The following is a 19549-nucleotide window of genomic DNA, read 5'->3' on the forward strand; positions in this document are numbered from 1 at the left end:
GTTTTTTGCAGATTTGTAAGATTTGATTTAACGTATTTTTCTGACTATAAGCCGCTACTTTTTTCCCACGTTTTGAACCCCGCGGCTTAAACAAAGAAGCGGCTAATTTATGAATTTTTCCTGGGTTTTTCCCGGTTTTACAAACTTCAAGCCAAAAAACTGAACCCCATAACATTAGAACAATGAAATTTCCGAACGGAAACAAAAAAAACCTCACCTGTGTTCTGAGCTGCACGGCATCGGGAAAAAAAATGTTTTTTTTAAACGCACGACGATGCCAAATAATAAACTCCCGAGAGAAATAGTTGTGAAAGGAAGGAGGAAGACAGTGAACAATGACTTTCTTGGTCGGCTACTGTTTAGATACAAGCCGTTGTAGCGCGTTGAGTCTGGGTGAAGGGAGAGCTCGCTAACTCCAGTTGCAACAGAAATCATATAAGCACAGACAGGTTTCCAAAACTTGTGCTTTTTTATTATTCTTGGCAACAGCGTTAAGGGTTAGTCAAAGAAACTTAGAAATGAGCATCAGAAAATAATAAGGACATATCCCTCAGTCTTGAACACACGCAGTAATACTGGAAAAATGCTGTGCCGGTCTTTTCCCAAAATACCGCTATGCTCCTAAAGGAATTGCAACATATTTCACCTGTTACACCGTGTGTAACGTGTCTTTCATTAAAGCCTGTGTAAAGTTCATTAGTGTATTATTTATGTTAAAAATAAAAATATTTGTAAAATTCAGAGGGTGCGGCTTATATATGGGTGCGCTTTATAGTCCGGAAATTACGGTACATCTTTTCTTGTATCCCATTTTGGCCCTAATACGCCGTTGTAATTATGAACCAGCTTTTAAAAGTTTTGCATGTGTTGGCAGTGTTTGGGTCTAAATGACACATTTACATTTGGTACACATTTTTATATTGCAAAAACATCAGCAGATCATAAATACAAAAAAACAGGACCTTTCTAAAGCACTATTTATATAGTGTTTAATAATTTTGCATTATAAAGCTGCCAGAATTTCTGGTATTATATCGGCCTTGCATCAAATGAAAAACACTTCAATATACATTACATAAATACTGTAACATATTCTTGCTACATTTTATGTCATGAAATTTTCGATTAAAAAAAGAAACGTTCCAAATTATTTTCGGATTTACAAATATTTGGAACACGTTTAAAAATTACATTTATCACAACAAATAAGAGATCCACTCCGTCTTTTAAATGTTCTTTCTGGAAATTGAATTCAAGGCAAATCGAATGAATCCTTGCTCAACCATGTAGCACGAACAAGCAGCAAAATTTACCACATTTCACTCTGTCGTTCCTCATGCAATTTTTCACCTCAGTACCCTTCTTCTGTCTCTGCTATCTTTCCACTTCACGCTCAGTGAAAACACATCTCATTAATGCAATGTGTGTAGACAATAATGTCTTGCGAGAGTGTGTGTGTGTGTGTGTGTGTGTGTGTGTGTGTGTTTGCACGAGTGAGAATGTGCGTTTTAGCTCCTTACAGCTAGCATGGAGTTAATCTCCCAGATAAGGTTTCTGAGCTGGTCCATTATCTGCTTCAGTTGTTGGTTCTTCTGTTTGAGTTTCTGAAAGAAAAAAAGAAATTACATACATACATACATACATACATACATACATACACACACACACACACACACACACACACACACACACACACACACACACACACACACACACACACACACACACACACACACAGACAGACAGACAGACAGACAGACAGACAGACAGACAGACAGACAGACAGACAGACAGACAGACAGACAGACAGACAGGAAAAATCCGACTTTTTAGGGATATATATATATTACGATTCATATAGCAAAAGAATAGCTGAATAGGAAATTCATTCCTTATTCAGAGCACATTGTCCAGATCTGCCTAAAAATTATTCCTTATAAAGAAAATGGCATTATAATTAATGCATTATAATTCAAAGTGCAAACATTATCACTCATGACTGAACACATGGAAATGAAAGGACTGACAGCAGATGTAAATTTGATCAAAAAACTCTCGTTTCAAGATCAGTTACCAATTATGTGCTGGTGGAATGAACGTAGTAACGCAATCATGGTGTAAATTGAGTGCTATTATAAATGCGTCGAAACACATCATACACACTTTTAAAATGAGACACAACTGCCTCAAAGACTGGACTGAAAGATCCAACAAAGACCTAAAAGCGGTTAAATAAAAAATAAAAAAAAAGATGAAATACTTCGGCTCTGCAGTCCGAGTCAGGCGACTGAGCTGCATATTACATTCTGAACCCCTGATTGGTTATGATGATGATGAAAAAATGAAGACAAAAGAAGAAATTTTTTCTTTCCTCAAAATAGTTTTTAGCTTCAACAATTCAATATAAAAAAAACAACTCCCTTGCCTAGAAAAGCTGAGATGCTTGAGGCTATTTACAACCAAGAACCACAACTAGTTCTTTTTAAGTCACCTATGATCTTCTAGGAAATTATCGAGCAGGTGCATGAAGGGGCCACGCAATGAAAAAGTGTGTAAATAAACAGTTGCCAAATCACAGCTCCTGAAATCCTTAGTTTATCCCTCTCTGTGTGGAATTTCAGACTCTCTCCACACACTGATGTCCTCCCACAATCTGCAAATAGGCTCTGGAGCCTCGGACCAGGACGAAGCTTTTTTTTTCTTCCAAGAACAATTAATGAATTTCCCAGTTTATTAGTCTTTAAATGTTGTCATGCATCACACGATTGTGGTACAAATGCAGAATTACAATGTGGTAGTATGGAATTAGTGTTCAATGGAGTGTTGGAATACACCAGGCTTGCAGTTCATTCAAGCAGCTTTGTGCAAAAGGGCTTTTCACACATGACATTTCAAGGGGTTAGTGGAAACAGTGTAAAAAGCACACTACTAAAGATGCCTAATGCTGCAGATGTATCAAAGGAGTCAAAGGGGAACTACAGTGGGAAATAAAGGATAATCCCATTTGAATTCCAATGCTGTGCAAAATATCATCTTAGAACACACCCCACTTATTGCACTTGGAATTCAACTCATTTGAGACCATGTGGGCTGCCGAGATTGTCAGCAAAGAATGAGAAAAGTGCATCTCCAGCAGGCATGGGAGAACCTAAACTGGATTAAACATCCAAAGTCCATAAAGCCAGTGTACTTGATGCAAACGCAAAGAGACTGATGGTGGCAGTGTGATGGTGTGAAGAATGTTTTGCTGACATGCTTTAAGACCCCTGATACCCACAGAAGCACTACTGAACTGCACAGCGTTTCTGAACATCATTGCTGGCCAAGTTCATGGCTCCCCTGGTTCCAGTTTTTCCACACTCGGATGAACACATCCAGCATGATAATGCACCATGTCACCAGGCACACATCATCACCGAATGGTTCCAAAAACATGACAGCAAGTTTTCACTGCTTCAGTGGTCTACACAGTCCCCAGACTTCGACCCTATGGATAACTGTTGAGATGGGATGGGAAGAGGAGATCACGGCAAAACTGCATCGCTGTCCTATTTGCCGCAAGTGCACAATGCAATCACTGGCACAATCCCCTGGCACAGGAGTGTAGAATCCATGTCCAAGAGAATTTGTCAAAAGAAGGAGCAAGATAAGTGTTGGTATAGCAATTCATCAAGCTTGAATATCCATTTCTCAAACAGACAAGTGCATACTCTTAAGACAGCCTCTGACAAAGCGAAGGAATATGGGCATGAATATCAGCTTCAGCACACTGCAGCAATTTATTAGCTTGCGGTTATCCAATACAATCTGAAGATGGTAAGAAAACGTTGATATTCCTGTTGCACTACGTTTTCACAAAAGTTCAAACATAGCACCTCATTTGGCTCCTCTGTTTCCGCTTTTCCTTCTCTGAAGCTCAAAAGAACATCCATAAAAATGTGTGACAAAGGATCAAAAGCTGATTTTAAGATTTTAAGCCTCCAAAAAAGCCATTCAGTTTCATCACAGCACCCAGTCATTGGTTCCTTTTCAATAATGACACAAACTGTCTTGTTTATTCCACACACAACTCGACACAATATCAGAATTTATTCCACTGAGAATCGGATAGGTTTATGTTAATGCACTTGTTTCAACTCATTGTCTTTTCTATAATAGCAGCTTCCCCAAGGACTGCTATAGGAACTCCACAAACACCGAGTAGAAATGTGTGTAATTGTTAAAATGGCGAAGCTTCCAGTGAGGTTTATTTATTACATTTAGGAGTCTCCAGTGTTTCCTTTCTGAAACCGACACTGGAAAGTATTCAGGGTGGTGGGGGGGGGTGTTAAACATTCTTTGTGATATTAAAGCATTTTCAAGCTTATTCATTCTCCGAAAGAGAAAGAGGTAGGCTGCTGAAGAAACAAAGGTTTATATCTTTAATAGCGCAATTCAGGGGTGTCCAAAGTCTGGCCCCACGGCCAAATTTTGGCCTGTAGACAGATGTTCGATGATCCAGGTCCCCTTTTCTTAAAATGCATGATTGGTGGCTCAGTAGGCAGCATTGCGCAAAAAATAAATATAAAAAAATAAATCACAGTAGCAGCAGACTGCGTTAACCCAATTAGCTTAAATGCATGAGGCTTTTTTTCCCCTTTTCACTGAGAAATTAATTTACAGGATGATATTTAGTCACAGCTACAGAAGACTCCACTAATCAGGAAAAATCTTTACTGGATGTTTCATAGCGTGCCAAAAGTGGATTCAATTTTATATTACGGTATCTTACAAAAGTGAGGACACCCAAATCAAACATGTAAAAACTGTGTTCAAACCAAAATGTCAATATATTGCGGTTGTCGTCTTGCCGGTGTGTTTGGGGTCGTTATTATGTCGGAAAACTGCCGTTCTGCCCAGCTTCTGAAGGGAGGGTTCTGCATCAGAATGTCACAGTACATGTGGGAATCTATGTTTCCCTCAATTAACCACAGCTCCCCAGTACCAGCAGCACTCATGCAGCCCCAGAACATGATACTACCACCACCAGGCAAGACACAATTTTCTTGGTACTCTTCACCAGGGTGTCCCCATACATGCTGGACACTATCTGAACCAAACAAGCTTATCTTAGTCTCTTCAGACCACAGGATTCCACATGGTTCCAGTAATTCATGCTCTTGGACAGGTTGTCTTCAGCAAACTGTTTGCAGGTTTTCTTGTGAGCCAGCTTCAGAAAACGCTTCATTCTGGGACGACAGACATGCAAACCCACTTGCTGCAGTGTGCTGAGCACTGAGAAACGGACCTTCAGCTTCTGCAACCTTTGCTGTCAGCTCTGGTTATGAAGCCAGATTCTGCACCTGACCTGTCCTTTGCCATGAGGTGCCATGTTGAACATCCAGTGGTCAGTACGAGAGAATTGTACTCAAAGTACCAAATTTTAACTGCTTTGATACAAGATACATACATTTGTATGTTCCTGTCAAGCAGACAAAAACATGAACATGATGAATATGTTACATGACGTACAGCTGTTATCACTTAGGGTGTACTTACTTTTGTTGCCAGTTATTTAGACAAAAATGGCTGTATGCAGAGTTATGTTCAGAGGACAGTAAATCTATACTGCTACACAAGCTGCACATTGAGAAGATATACTCAAACGATTGCATTTACTTTTGTGAGATATTGTATATATGACTACCCAAGGGCCATTTAGATAACGAGAGTAAACTTGTTTTGCGAAGGTTCAAGATCCTTCAACGAATGCAGAAAATGTGCTGAATGACATGTTCTTTAGTATGTAATAAATTATAATCGTTAGCAAAGTTTGATGGTATTTAAGGAAATAAAACGCTTCAGGACTTACTGCTATTTAAATCCTATTTGAAAAGCTTAAACATTTATTTTATACTCATGAACAGACAGGATTTTTTACAGGTGTAATGGAAAAATTAATGCACTCCTGAACTATAAGAGAACAAGATTTTCATCAGGCCGTAGTCAATCTATAGTAAACAAATTCTTAGTAAACTAAAACCGCTGATTTCGTTACTGCAGATGGAGTGGAAATTACAGGTCTGAAGTGTGAAGGATTGAGGTGAGGGGATTAAGCAGGTGAAGGCAGGGAAGAGCTTCGCTAATACCACTGCTGCGCCTCCTCGTTCTCCTCCCACAACACCTCACAAATCTTGTCGTGATATAATAAGGAGTGTAGGCTCTCACGTTTTCTCAAGAAGTGCTTCAGAGTTGCAGAGAGCTGAAGTCAGCCAGCGTGGCCTGCAGCAGCAATAAGAGCAGACATCTGAATTCATGCTGCTGCTATGCTGGAACGAAACTATGTGCACTGAGCTTGGCAGCTTCCTGCAGTGAGGGGTGGACATCATCAGCAAATGAAAAATGAACTCGGTGGTTGAAGTAGTAACTCAGATCAAAGCTGCAGCAAAGCGACTATGATTCTGTGTTACCAGCGGGGACAGGTGCAGCATGCAGTTGCATGCTTGGCACCATCCTCTATTATGCTCGATCAGGTTTATGCTTTTGCTCAAATAGAAGGACGTGAGCAGACAAAACCCCATACACTTAAAATATATGAGAAAAAAAGAAAAAAGAAAAAAGAAAGAACTCTGCTAATATGTCTGAAGAGGTACATCATTGAAAGCAGTGCCGTGCCTTCGATATCACAGAGCAGAGACTTTTCATTGATCCGAGTTGTGTTCCTGATCATTTTTCAATCAAGTTCTATCACCGTTCACCCTCGATCTACCCAACCTATCGATTGTGCTGTACTTGGTTACGTGGTTTGTTCTTGCAGATAAAAACACATGTACTCTGATAATAAATAAATGTAGGTGTTTGATTGGAAAGTACAAGATGGGTATCTTCATCAGTAAGTTCACATGGTCTGCCTATCTATATTCTCTTTTCTGGTATTTGTTTTAAAAATCTGATCATCATTTTGGTTTTTACCTTTAATAAAACAAAAAAAAAGAAAAAGAAACTAATCAAATATATGTAAAATGTAGGCCTTAATGGTTGGAGTGGTGGTTAAAAGCTAGTGTTACAGAAAGCGAGCCTGGGCCTCTGTGATCAGACAGAGATGGAGAACAGAGAAAGGATGATCTCCTTACAGATTACAGGATCAAGGTGAAGGACGAGCAGGAGAGAGAAGACTGAGTGGGAGGCACGATGGCCACAGGAGGGATGAGCTCTACTTGCGGCAAAAGCTGATGCAATTGGAAAAGTCATGATATGTGAAAGCGAAAAAAAGAAAACTGCTCCTTATGAACTATGTACATCATTTTCCAAATCAATCTCGACACATAAAAACTAGTTAAAATATTCAATATAGGTAAACGCTTTGCTACAGCGCAGTGTGTTTTCTATATAAAGTCTCAGGCAGGCATTCTCTCGCATCTCTCCCACAGTAAGCGCTTTCATCTCTTCTCTGACTATCGGGAGCGCAGTGATCACTTCACTGACAACATGAGAAAGAGAGGGAGATATCTGTGAGAGCGAGCTAAGCACTAATTCCACATTTAAGTCTGATCTTAAGAAAAGTTTTTTTTTTTCTGCCTCTTATGGGGAAAGAAGGAAAAAAAATGGCAAAGATAGCTTTGTATTTAAAAGGAACTCATATTCTTTAAGGTTGAATGATGTCAGCTTTGTCTTAGTTGACGAGGGAGGAAAAAACTAAACAGAAAAAGATTTTAAAACTAATTTTTTATTAATTAGACAAAGTTTTGATAGCTACATAAAAATTTCCTTTTTCATCAAAATTAATTATTTAGTAATTAAGCAATTAAGGTAAGCAATTAACAAACAAATTAAAAAAACAAATATTTTTCAATAAATAAAAAAAAAAAAAAAAATTCCTTGTGACGCAGCTTATCATTTGCCCTAATATTAAAGAGAAATAATCTGGAATGGACTTTCCTTCCTCCAGCACTACTGCTTTAAATACATGGCCTTTATAGGCAATTATCCGAATACTGAAACAAGCACGAAGACAAACTATTTCTTGCTAATCGTTTTTTTAACGCATGAAACACATAACGACAATGCAAATGCACTACAGATACGTATTTCTTTGTCTTAATATAAGGTTTAAAATTCTTAGACTTCCTCCCCTATCGCTTGATCGACGCTGTACGTTGTCTGTTTACCCACTACACACCAATTATTACAGGCTCAGCTCAGCACACATGGGAAACGCAGGAAGTGGCTCATCATGGAAAGAGAATGGCATAAAGTATACTGTAAGTAAAAAGGACTGTGTGTGTGTGCGTGCACGTGTGTGTGGTGAGACGAGCCAGCTCTCATTACAGCTGTGTGTGCGTTTGTTTATCAGTCTCCACAACCCCAGTGCCACTCCAGCGATAAGAGCCACGACGGCTGATGCCAAAACCCTGCTCATTATGTGCTCGCCACCCGTTCAGAGTCCTGTCTGAAATTACAAACATTCTACCCTATAATATCTCTCTTTTCTATTCGAATATAGAGGGCAGACATGGTAATTAGTGGGGTATTAAAAAACTAGGGGGGAAGGAAAAAGGGGCGGTGGGGGGAGAGCGGAGAGGAACGCCACAGAATTAATAAGAGCTGCGATCTCTCCAAGGCCTTTTTAATGGGCTGTGACAGGAATTTATTCACACTTAGAGATATTAAATCAAACGGCTTGCTCTGAAGAGAGACGGCCCACCACCACCACCACGTCAGCAAGCTTAGGCCATCGGGACACACACACACACACACACGCGCGCAGATTCGCCCTCTCTGAGATCAGGTGGCGTTATAAATTGTCTAGAGCACAATAATGAACTAATTCACTGCCGCAGATTAGATCAGCTTTGCTTGTGTACAGTGTTTTGCGCGGCTGTTCCGATATTAACTCGCTGAGAAATTCAGGTGGCTCTTTTAGTTGAGACAAAGATGCATGTTTGCAATTAAGCTGCTGAGATCGGAGAGGAAAAATGCCAACTAAGCAATGGGCCGCACAAATCACTCTCAGCTCCACACAGGGGATGTAAAAGATGTGGACGGGGCTAAGACGTGTGTGAATATGTGAATGGTGATAAAGGCGAAGGTCAGACTACTACTCGGAGGACTGCAGAGCAATATTTCAGGTGACTTCTGACTAACAGCAATTACCCTAATCGACAGATAACGAGGACAGGGCCATCTTTCACAGCTCCGGAAATGGATCACTGCCCTACAATATATACTGCTGGACAACCCTGAGCCCTTACTATCTGGAATTAAACCTGGAACACACTATACTGATGATGCTTTTTCTTTGAAGCATACCACCATGTGTGAAGATTAAACAGAATGGACAGACTGACCAGGTCAATTTTCTCTCCACTGTTTGTTTGTAACAGTTTAAGTCCCTTGGAAATATCCCACCAATCCCATCTATCCGTCAATTTCTTTCAAGCTTGAAGGCACAGCTGAGGCTGATGCAGAGAAGTGGCCGACATCTGCTCCCCACATTTAGCTGTGATGCTGACCTCCTCTGAATTCCACATCCCTTATTCCCGCTACACATTCTCTGCATCCAACATGTCATTTACAGCTGCGTGTTTGGTCAGCCCAAAGCTTTTTACAAAGCAGCCCATTTTTTAAATGAGAAACATGTCTGGGCAGAACACAGCGCAGGAATACTTGTCTGGGCTATTGGGTCACAGTGATGGATCCCTACACAGAGGTTCTGGTATAAATTAGGCAGAAAAAAGACTGTTTGGATTAGTGTGTGCCAACTACAGCAAACAGCTACATTAGACTGTAGAGAACAGAGAAAGGGTAGTGAGACTGTGCTGACCTTGTTCACCTCGAGCACTTCTCTTCTCTCTTCGCTGGCTGAACGCATCTGACTGGCTACACGCTCATCCAGTTTGGAGCTGTCGTCCTCCACATAGGGGATGAGTTGCTGCAGCGGAGGCAATACAAGAAAAAAGAAACTTCAGTGCATAACTCTTAAAAGCAAACTGGATAAGATTCAATTTATGCAGCACTCAATAACTTTGTTATGACCTTACATTTGTTCAGCCATGCTGCATAATGTGGAGATAATTCAAGGAGGTATCATATTAATGCAATCAACCATAGAGACAATTGCCACAGTTTACATTTAGATAACATACACGTAGGTCCTCAGACTGCTGAGTAGTATATATATACACTGAGAAACTGGAGCAACAATCACTAATACACGATATGCACAAATGTTTGTGGACATCTGACCTTAACATTCGTATGTGCTTTTTTCAACATCCCATTCCACATTAAGCCCCATTTGCTGTTATAATAACCAACACTCCCTTGGGAAGATGTTCCACTAGCTTATGGATTGTCAGCTATAAGGGTGTTAGTACAGTCAGGTACTGATGTAGGGTGAAGAGGCCTGGGGTACCAATTCATTCAAAAGGTGTTCAATAGGGTTAGCACAGCACTCTAGATCTTTACTGTGAAACCATATAAACCATACCTTCATGATGCTCACTCTGTCCACAAGGGAATATCGGTCAATATCTGTCATACACATCCATCCCTTTCTGTAATGTAATGTAATTATATATATATATATATATATATATATTATTCTTAACCTTGTTTTCATACTTTTTATTTATTCTATACATTTTAATATATTTATCCTTTTTATATACAGTTTTTAATATTTAATTTTTTTCCTTATATTCTCTTTTGATTTTTCATGTTTACACGTTGGACCGTCGTAAAAAAGCATTTGACTGCATGTCGTACTCTGTATGAATGTGTATGTGTATGTGACTAATAAAATTTGAATTTGAATCAGTTTGGGTCTCAGAGTTCAAATGAAGAGAAAATACAATGTTAATGCATCCAAACACATCCTATTTAAATGTCAGCCTTAAACTTGGTGGTAACAGATTGAGGAAGAACCCCATATGGCTAAAAAACTCAAGTGTGCCAATTCTTTTGTCATATAGTTTATATTGAATGATTCAAAGAAAAACTATAAGACTGAATACAGAGATGGCACCAAACAGATCTGTTATTTATATTGAGCCAATTACCCCCAAAGAATTAAATAAATATATATTATATATATATATATATATATATATATAAATAAGCTGTATCATATTTACATGCAAATGTTTTATTTTATTCTTACTGTTAATTTGGGATTTAGGTTGTTCTTGAAACATTTTGTTTTTAATAACAGTAAGAAATAACTATTAAAACTGGAATTGATTTATTTATGTACTTTCTTCAACTACTTCAAGTTAAATTTCTTTTTGCGATCATTCTTGGATTTTAGCAGCCACATTGTTACATTGTCAAGCTTTTGCCTCCATCACAAGGCAGCTTTTGCTTGGTTGAAAGAACACACACATCCAGTACTAGGCTGTTTTCGCATTAACTGGTAAAGAATGTTCAAACTGTTTGACATTTTCTATTACCTAAAAAAAAAAAAAGTAATTTTTTTCCCCCTCTAATAATGGTCTGCATGCTCCAAATTTTCGTGTCTGGTGTGTCTCATTATAGTTCTTTGCCCCTGCCAACCAGAGGTGAAAAGTAATGAAGTACAAATACTTCTTTACTGCACTTAAGTAGATTTTTCTGGTATCAGTGCTTTACTATTTTTTTTTTTGGACAACTTTTTACTTTTTACTCATTTACTTATTATATTTTTTACACAAATATCTGTACTTTCTCCTTCTCTTTCTTTCGACTTCTCTCATCAGGGGTCGCCACAGTGGATCATCCGCATGTTTCATTTGGCATGTTTTTACGCTGGATTCCCTTACTAACGCAACCCTCCCCATTTATCCGGGCTTGGGACCGGCACTAATAGTGCACTGGCTTGTGCAACCCTAATGGCTGGGGTAGGTTCCCTGACCGGAAATCGAACCCTATCTGTACTTTCTACTTCTTACATTTTCAAACCAGACCCATTACTTTAGTTTTAATCTATTTGGTGACATGATCAATATTTTTTCAGCACATCAAAAAAAATGTTGTCATTGTGCCGCTTTTTCAATCTACCAAGCTAACAATGATCACTTGATCATCATCATCTTTTCTCTGCTTGTGTTCTATATGGTGGTTGTTCAGCCTGGACACATTCATTAGGGAACAAAATATGAAATTATTTTGTATTAATATGTTATTATGATGTGAAGTCCAGTTACCAGCTTAACACTAAAACAGGTAGTTTGGCTACTTTTTTTTTTTTTATGACATGGTCCAAACTTCTTTACTTTAACTGTGTAGTCAGTACTTTAACTTGAGTGAAGGATGTGTGTTCTTTTTGCAATCTCTGGCCCCAGCACCTTCGAATAATTAATCTCCCCTAATACTTTACTGTTGTCCTTGGTGTGAGCCCCAGCATTTCCACTGTACTTTACTCATCTCCCTTATTACTGAGCTCCATCCGGAGTGTTTGCTTCAATCAGTTCCACATCACTTCTGATAATTCATTCTTTTTTGTAAACACTGCCATCCTGAAACAACCTTGACAAATTATCAATGTGTCTCTGGAGTCAGTCATCTCAGCTTAAATCATACTGACACCTGCTGGTGCAAAAAAAAAAAAAAAAAAAAAAAAAAGCCCTGCAGTAGCAACCTGACATCATGCTGGGCATGAAAGCTGTATTGAGTCTGTCCTTCCATATCGATTTAGGATCAGCTCAACAAACACACTGTTTGTTCAGCAAATGGAAAAAAATTGAATTAACGCGATTAAATTTCAAACAACAATAATAGATCTCTTCTGTCTTTAAGGCATGCTGTACATTTTCCCATACCTCAGCAGTACTAGAAAATTATTTTATTTTCTGAGTGTTTAGAACAAGGTCAGGGTGTATCATGAAAGGCAAGTTTATATTAATGTGCCCATTCTGAATTGTTATTATTTCTTTAGTAACAGCTCCAACACAAGGACTTGTACTAGAGACACTTTACAGAATTTAAAACTTATAATAAACTGGACTTACATACAGCTAATCACATAACCGCACATACTGCAAGTCACAGTACATCATACATAGACCTTATAGTTGCTATTACTTCAAAAATGTTTTGCAGTACACAGATTTTTACACAATGCTTTGCCTTTTCAAAATAAAAATAAAAAAGACCAGCTGATCGAAATTTGTCTTTGTACCATTAAATCCTGGTCATATAAAAACTAGAGAACAAAATAGCGTCTAAAACTCAATTTATTCTTTATTCATTCATCCATTCATCTTCATTAACCACTTTATACTGGTGTCTATCCCAGGAATATCCCAGGCATGAAACAGGAATACAACCTTGATAAGAGATCAAACCATTGCACAGCAATGTGTAAAGAAACCAGAGAACTCATGGGAAACCCACACACAAAGTACTTCAATGTCAAGATCAAACCAGGGATTTAAGCCAAGGACTGGAAACAACAAGCTTTTGCATAAGAGTTTTCCTGATAAGAGCTGTGGTAGCAGGCAGGGGGTGAAAGTGGGAGTAAAGCAACAGCATGTTACTCATACTTTGGACAATGAGGAATGATGTGGTTTTGCTGCTTGACAGAGAAAAATGATTCAATGAGGTGCACTCATTTTCTTTACTTTGAAGGAGAATAAAAAAGAAAAAAAGAAAAAAATAAAATAACCAGATGGAAAAAGTGAAGTGGTAAATGAAATGGCTCTTTTTGACTGTGCAGGAAATTCCAGGGCGCTGAGGAGCCGGTGGCTGTGGAAAACGCTGATGCAAGCGCCTGTGCCAGCTGTTCATACTGCAGCCTGAATCTCATTAGAGCAGTGCTGAGGTAATGCCACTGACTCCATTAGCCCACTTCCTGTTTGAAGAGCTAGCTTCAGAACGTACAGAGCACATGAAGTCAAACTGCAGAGGCTTGGCCAGCATAAACATCCTCACGAAAGAACGGATGCTTATTTGGTAATACATGTTTAACATACTGTTAAGCTGTTCCTCTTCTCTCTCACATCTTTCCCTGTCAGTTAGTCCAATTCTAGGAAGACTTTTTAATAAATCAATAATTTTGGAAGGTGATAGTTTGAAGTGGGGTGAGAGGGAACCACAGCAACAAAACTACTACAAAATGCTCATGATGCTGAAAGGTGGATTTATAGGGATCAAGGATATGACTGACAAACAGTTCAGTTCACGCAGCAGTGAAAGATGAATAAGGAGGAATAAACCTCATACAAATTGTTGCTTTTATTTAAGCCAATAGCACTAAATGTACAGAGAACACCAAGATGCCCACTAATAAAACCCTATTTTAATAGTTTTTCTCCAAACTTGCTGCTCTACGACAAGTAAATGGTTTTGTATATTACCCACAATGCCATCTAACAGCTGACAGTGGCACAAGAGGAATTTCATCTCTACTAAAGAAAGTGATGCAGCAGGACTTTAGTTCTATCCAGGTCTCTCACTTCTGTAAACTCTGCTCAAACCTAGAAAATTCATGCTAATGTCGTAGCCAATCACCAAATATCCTGAGCAGAGTCTCTGCCATAACTGCCATATAGCTGTGTTACAACCTCAAACTTTGTGTTTAATGTTTATTGTCTCCAATGTTTCAATGCTGGATTTCTCATTATTGTGATGTTGAATGTGCCTGGAAAATAGTAAAGGAGAAAGAAGCTCTTGTTTTTTTGTTAGGATCTAAAATTTAGGACCCAGAATCCGATCGCTGCTCTCCACACGTTCATACACAGAGTCTAAAGACAAGTCCTAAATTCCTCAATTATAAATAATCAAACCTCTATCTTTATCAAAACGCATGAGCTGTTTGGACATCACTCTCTCCGTAATACTTTAAACCAATGCAGCCAGCAGGCTTTTTTTTTTTTTTTTATGTATATATTTTTAGGATGTGTACTACTTTTTTTTCTGTGTGAAACAGTGTGAAAATGAGTGATAACCTCAGGAGGAATGGGCTCCAGACCAGCACAGTTCTCGTTGCATTTGTCATAGACTAGACGCAGTTTGCGGAAGAGGACAGACAGCATGCGAAGGTGCTCCTGCAGCTTCCCAAGCCGGTCCTGATGTGTGTTAGGATGGTACGTGACCCCGTTCGGTAGCTGTGGCAGAAAACAAGCAAACGGACATAAGAACAAATCGAATATAATTACTGGATTTCACATGAGGTCTTTTGGTGCTGTTTATTTTTACGCAGTAAAACCCAACTGAGGTTACCATGCAGGTGTGTGTCTGTGTGTACTCAGCTGAATTTCACTCATAGCAACCCAAAACATACCCGAACAAAATAATTGGCCACAAAATTCCTGACCTGCACAGTCTCTAACTCAAAGACTTCCCTCTGTATTTGCACTCACCTGCATATTTCTAAGCAGCTGAAAGATTTCCATGGTTCTTAAAACTATGTCTTGAACAGTTTCCTGCCCGATGCGACATAGCGAGGCGGTGTTTACATCCCGGGCTGCTTGCGCCTGCTGCGCAGGAAACTGGCCAAGTGGTGGGGTTGTCATGAGGTCAGATGAGGGAGAGGCACTGGGGCAGGTGGCTACTCAGTGTCACACAGTGGCATGCCTGCAACATAGAGACAGGATAGAGATAAATATAAGCGGATTTCGGCCTCACACTAATCCCAGGATAGATTTTGGATCCACCACAACAACAACCATGACCAGGAAAAAGCGGTTAATAAGATGACAAATAAGACGATACATTTGTTTGGTTACTGAGCTCAAATTGAAAGAGTAGATAGGAAAATGCATAATGGATCTAATAATTTAAACAATTATCATCAGGCTTCATTTATCATGCCACATTTTTCTATCTAAATATAAAATTTTCCAACCTTCTGAAAGCTACTTCTCTATATTACATCTCCCCAGTTTGGCATGATATCTTCTCAAACATTTTGCAGTCAGAAAATCGTTCCAGACTAAAGACCTCCTTATAGCAAAAATGTACATACATTTTACATCATATTTGTTTACTCAAATCATTCAAATTTTCTGATTCCTATATACACTCCACTCTGAGATCTATGGGTTAAATCCTAAACAAATCTAACTCAAGATAAAAAAACATTTTTACCATACAAGTTACTAATTCATCAGTGGTCTCTATTTTAAGCGACACTTCTGCACAATGCAGTTATGATACACTGCCATGCCACTGAATCCATGTCAGTGTGAGCATTGTAAGGTTAACCATCAGATGAACCACCAATGAACAATGCAAATGATTCACAGCGATGTCAGCCATCCAAAAAAAGTCAGCAACTGATTAGAGTCTCTACCTTGTCATGAAATGTTCACCTGAAATAAGAAATGAATGAAAATGTAAATAATAAATAAAAAACTGTTTATAAAATGTACCTAATAAAGTGTAAATGCAAAAACTGGCTAAACAATTCTCCACATTTTTATGAATCCTGGATGTGTTGGACTCGTGTCCCAGCCAGGTTCCTATCCTGATCCGCTAGAACCTTGATCAGAATAAAGCTCTAACAGAAGATAGGTAGACAGGTGGCAGGATGGCGGGATGGATGGAGGTTGAGATAGGTAGACAGATGGCTGGATGGATGATAAGATGGATGGATGGATGGATGATGAGATGGATGTCTGAGATAGGTAGACAGATGGGATAATAATGAGATGGATGTCTGAGATGGATGCAAAGGAGATGGACAAACGGACGGACGGACAAATGAAGAGAGACTCTGGTCTGGCCTAGCCTTTCAATGAATTAGCTACTAAAGCAATCAGAGTGTGGAATGTGGGTGTAATCCAAAAATGACAAATAAAAAGACAAATAACTGGTTTGGTGTCAGTGTAACCAGTGGTTCAATTGTAAGTACAACTCACAGGTCAGTGGTGTCAAACTCAATCATAGTGGGGCCCAAACTTAAATAATGAGTCTAAGTAAAGGGCCAAACCTTGTGAATAAACAACAGAACGGACAGGATGCAGAATCTTCTTCTTTCGGCTTCTCCCATTAGGGGTCGCAACAGCGGATCATCTGTCTCCATACCCCCCTGTCCTCTACATCTGCCTCTTTCACCCCAACTACCTGCATGTCCTCCCTCACCACATTTATAAACCTCCTCCTTGGTCTTCCTCTTTTCCTCCTACCTGGCAGCTCCATCCTCAGCATTCTCCTACCAATATACCCCATGTCACTCCTCTCCACATGTCCAAACCATCTAATGAAAATCTCAGCATCTTCAGCTCTGCTACCTCCAGCTCCACCTCCTGTCTTTTACTCAATGCCACTGTCTCTAAACCATACAACATTGCAGGTCTCATCACAGTCCTATAAACTTTCCCTTTCACTCTTGCAGATACTCTTCTATCACAAATCACTCCTGCTATCACTCGTCTCCACCCACTCCACCCTGCCTGCACTCTTTTCTTCACTCTCTAACACACTCTCCATTACTTTGCACTGTTGACCCCCAGAGACCTAAACTCATCCACCTTCTCCACCTCTTTTCCCTGCAACCACACCACTCCACTGTTTTCCCTCTCATTCACACACATGTACTCTGTCTTACTTTTACTGACTTTCATTCCCCTTCTCAACAGCGCAAACCTCCACCTCTCCAGGCTCTTCTCCACCTGCTCCCTTCTCTCAGCCTGGCTTCAACTACTCTTTTCCATAACTTCATGGTGTGACTGATCAACTTAATTCTCCTGTAGTTACTGCAGGTCTGCACATCTCCCTTATTCTTAAAGATCGGGTACCAGCACACTCCTTCTCCATTCTTTAGCTTCGATCCTCTCACCTTCCAGAATCCTGTTGTACAATCTGGTTAAAAACTCCACTGCCATCTCTCCTAAACATCTCCATGCTTCTACCGGTATGTCATCTGGTCCAACCGACTTTCCACTCTTCATCCTCTTAACTGCTTCTCTCACTTCCTCCTTACTAATCCTGATCACATCTCCACACTATCCAACCTTCTCTCTCTCTCTCTCTCATCAGCTGCTCAAAATACTCACTATATAAATAAACTTAATGCACACTTGTCTGAGAGAGATGTTTGGCATCTTTTCTCAGCTTTTACTTCATTAATGTTTGGGGTGAGAAGACTGAAGTCTGTGTTCATCTACAGAACAGAGAAAAGATGTCACACAGATATGAACTTCCAAACATGCAGAGAGTTTGAGCAGCCTGGAAATGGAGATGGGACATGAATTCATGGAGACTAAAGCGTCCACAGAGTCACTCACACTTTACCGGTTATAACAGAGCTATGATATTACCTCCCGGACCGGATATAATGGATCCGCGGACCGGAAGTGGCTCGGGGGCGTTGAGTTTGACGTGTCTTAGGTGAATCATAAGCTTTTCTAAATAAACAAGTAGACAAACCGATTTTCTCTTATAATTCACGTTACAAAATAGTCGATATTTTCCAAACTAGCAGGTTTCTCTTGTAAAATTAAACGTTACCGTTTTGATAAACGGCGCCTTCTAGATTATAGGAAACACTAACAGCTGCTTTTTGTCCTATTGGCTAACTGGGTTAGCGAGCTCACCTGGATTAGAGAAAACTCCCCAAAAAAAATTAAAAAGTCCAATCAGGACTATACAGCAAAGCTCCTTAACAAACCTGCTTTTCCTCGGATGTTAACTCGTGTCCAGTTACCTGTAATGCTACTTCTATGTAGACTGTTGACAAGATGTCATTCCTCCATGGCGTGTCGAGATCTCGTTGCGCTGCACTCAGTTATCGCGAGACTGAGACACTGCACCGTAAAGCACCTAAAATACGGCTCATGCTATTTTATCCTCAGAAAAAAATAAACACCCAGTCGAAAACTGTGCCAAATGTACAATATGATCAATAATTTAAAAACTCTCTAGTATTACTGATAACTATAAAGTTTCAAGAGCTGCTTAGGTGCCTGCTTAGGTGCCTCCACCTTCAGTGGTGTCCCAACTGAGACAATCCACCTCTCAATACCGTCAGGCCACGGCTGTAGAAACCATCAATATTACAGAAGAACGCATTATAACAGAGTGCTGCATCATATTTAGAAATGATATTTCTAAAGCAAAAAAATCTAATGAACACACTTTACAAAGTCTCATGTTATTGCCACAGCTGCACTGCCCACATCCATCATCTCTAGCAGAAGCATCAATATTAACCTCATGAAATGTTCGCTGTCCTGGTTTGCTGTCCATTTTATTTATTTATTTTATTTAAAATTTAGTCTGTGTGTGTGTGTGTGTGTGTGTGTGTGTGTGTGTTCTGTGCCAATTCTATAAAAGTATAAATGGTTCCTGAAAAAGCATAAGAATTGGTTTTAAATGTTTTGGCTGACCTTTCCCAGCTTTGTCAAGTCTGTCTTGTAAATGTCAATGGGAGTATTACATATTCATGTATAAAAATGGATTTAAACATAAGTCAGTGATTTAGAGAACGCCTTGGCATGACGGCCCACCACTGCTGTTTGAATGGAATAAAATAAATAAAAACAAAACAAAAAAGCCTTGCAATAAAGCCCTGGTTCCATCACCATGACAAACATTTCTATACTAAAAAAGATACATAGTTCTGCAATCCTCTACAACACTCAGACATGCA

At 39.4% G+C, this 19549-nt stretch overlaps 1 protein-coding gene across 2 annotated transcripts; it reads right to left on the reverse strand.

Annotated features, from left to right (window-relative positions):
- Positions 1-972: 972 nt before the first annotated feature.
- On the reverse strand, positions 973-18736 carry med30 (mediator complex subunit 30). 2 transcript variants are annotated; one of them, XM_083524123.1, is made up of 5 exons: positions 18605-18736; positions 15318-15531; positions 14904-15062; positions 9803-9910; positions 973-1604 (listed from the first exon to the last, which is right to left on the reverse strand). In XM_083524123.1, exons 2-5 carry the CDS (start codon positions 15468-15470, stop codon positions 1509-1511), a joined length of 516 nt encoding a protein of 171 aa, XP_083380249.1. In that variant the 5' UTR covers positions 15471-15531; positions 18605-18736; the 3' UTR covers positions 973-1508. The 2 variants fall into 2 exon arrangements, with proteins under 2 accessions (XP_083380249.1, XP_083380250.1); XM_083524124.1 differs by having other exon boundaries at positions 18569-18670.
- Between the last annotated feature and the right edge of the window lie 813 nt (positions 18737-19549).

Source organism: Silurus aristotelis, assembly GCF_946808225.1.
Source record: "Silurus aristotelis genome assembly, chromosome: 21".
In the NCBI taxonomy this organism is placed as follows: Eukaryota; Metazoa; Chordata; class Actinopteri; order Siluriformes; family Siluridae; genus Silurus; species Silurus aristotelis.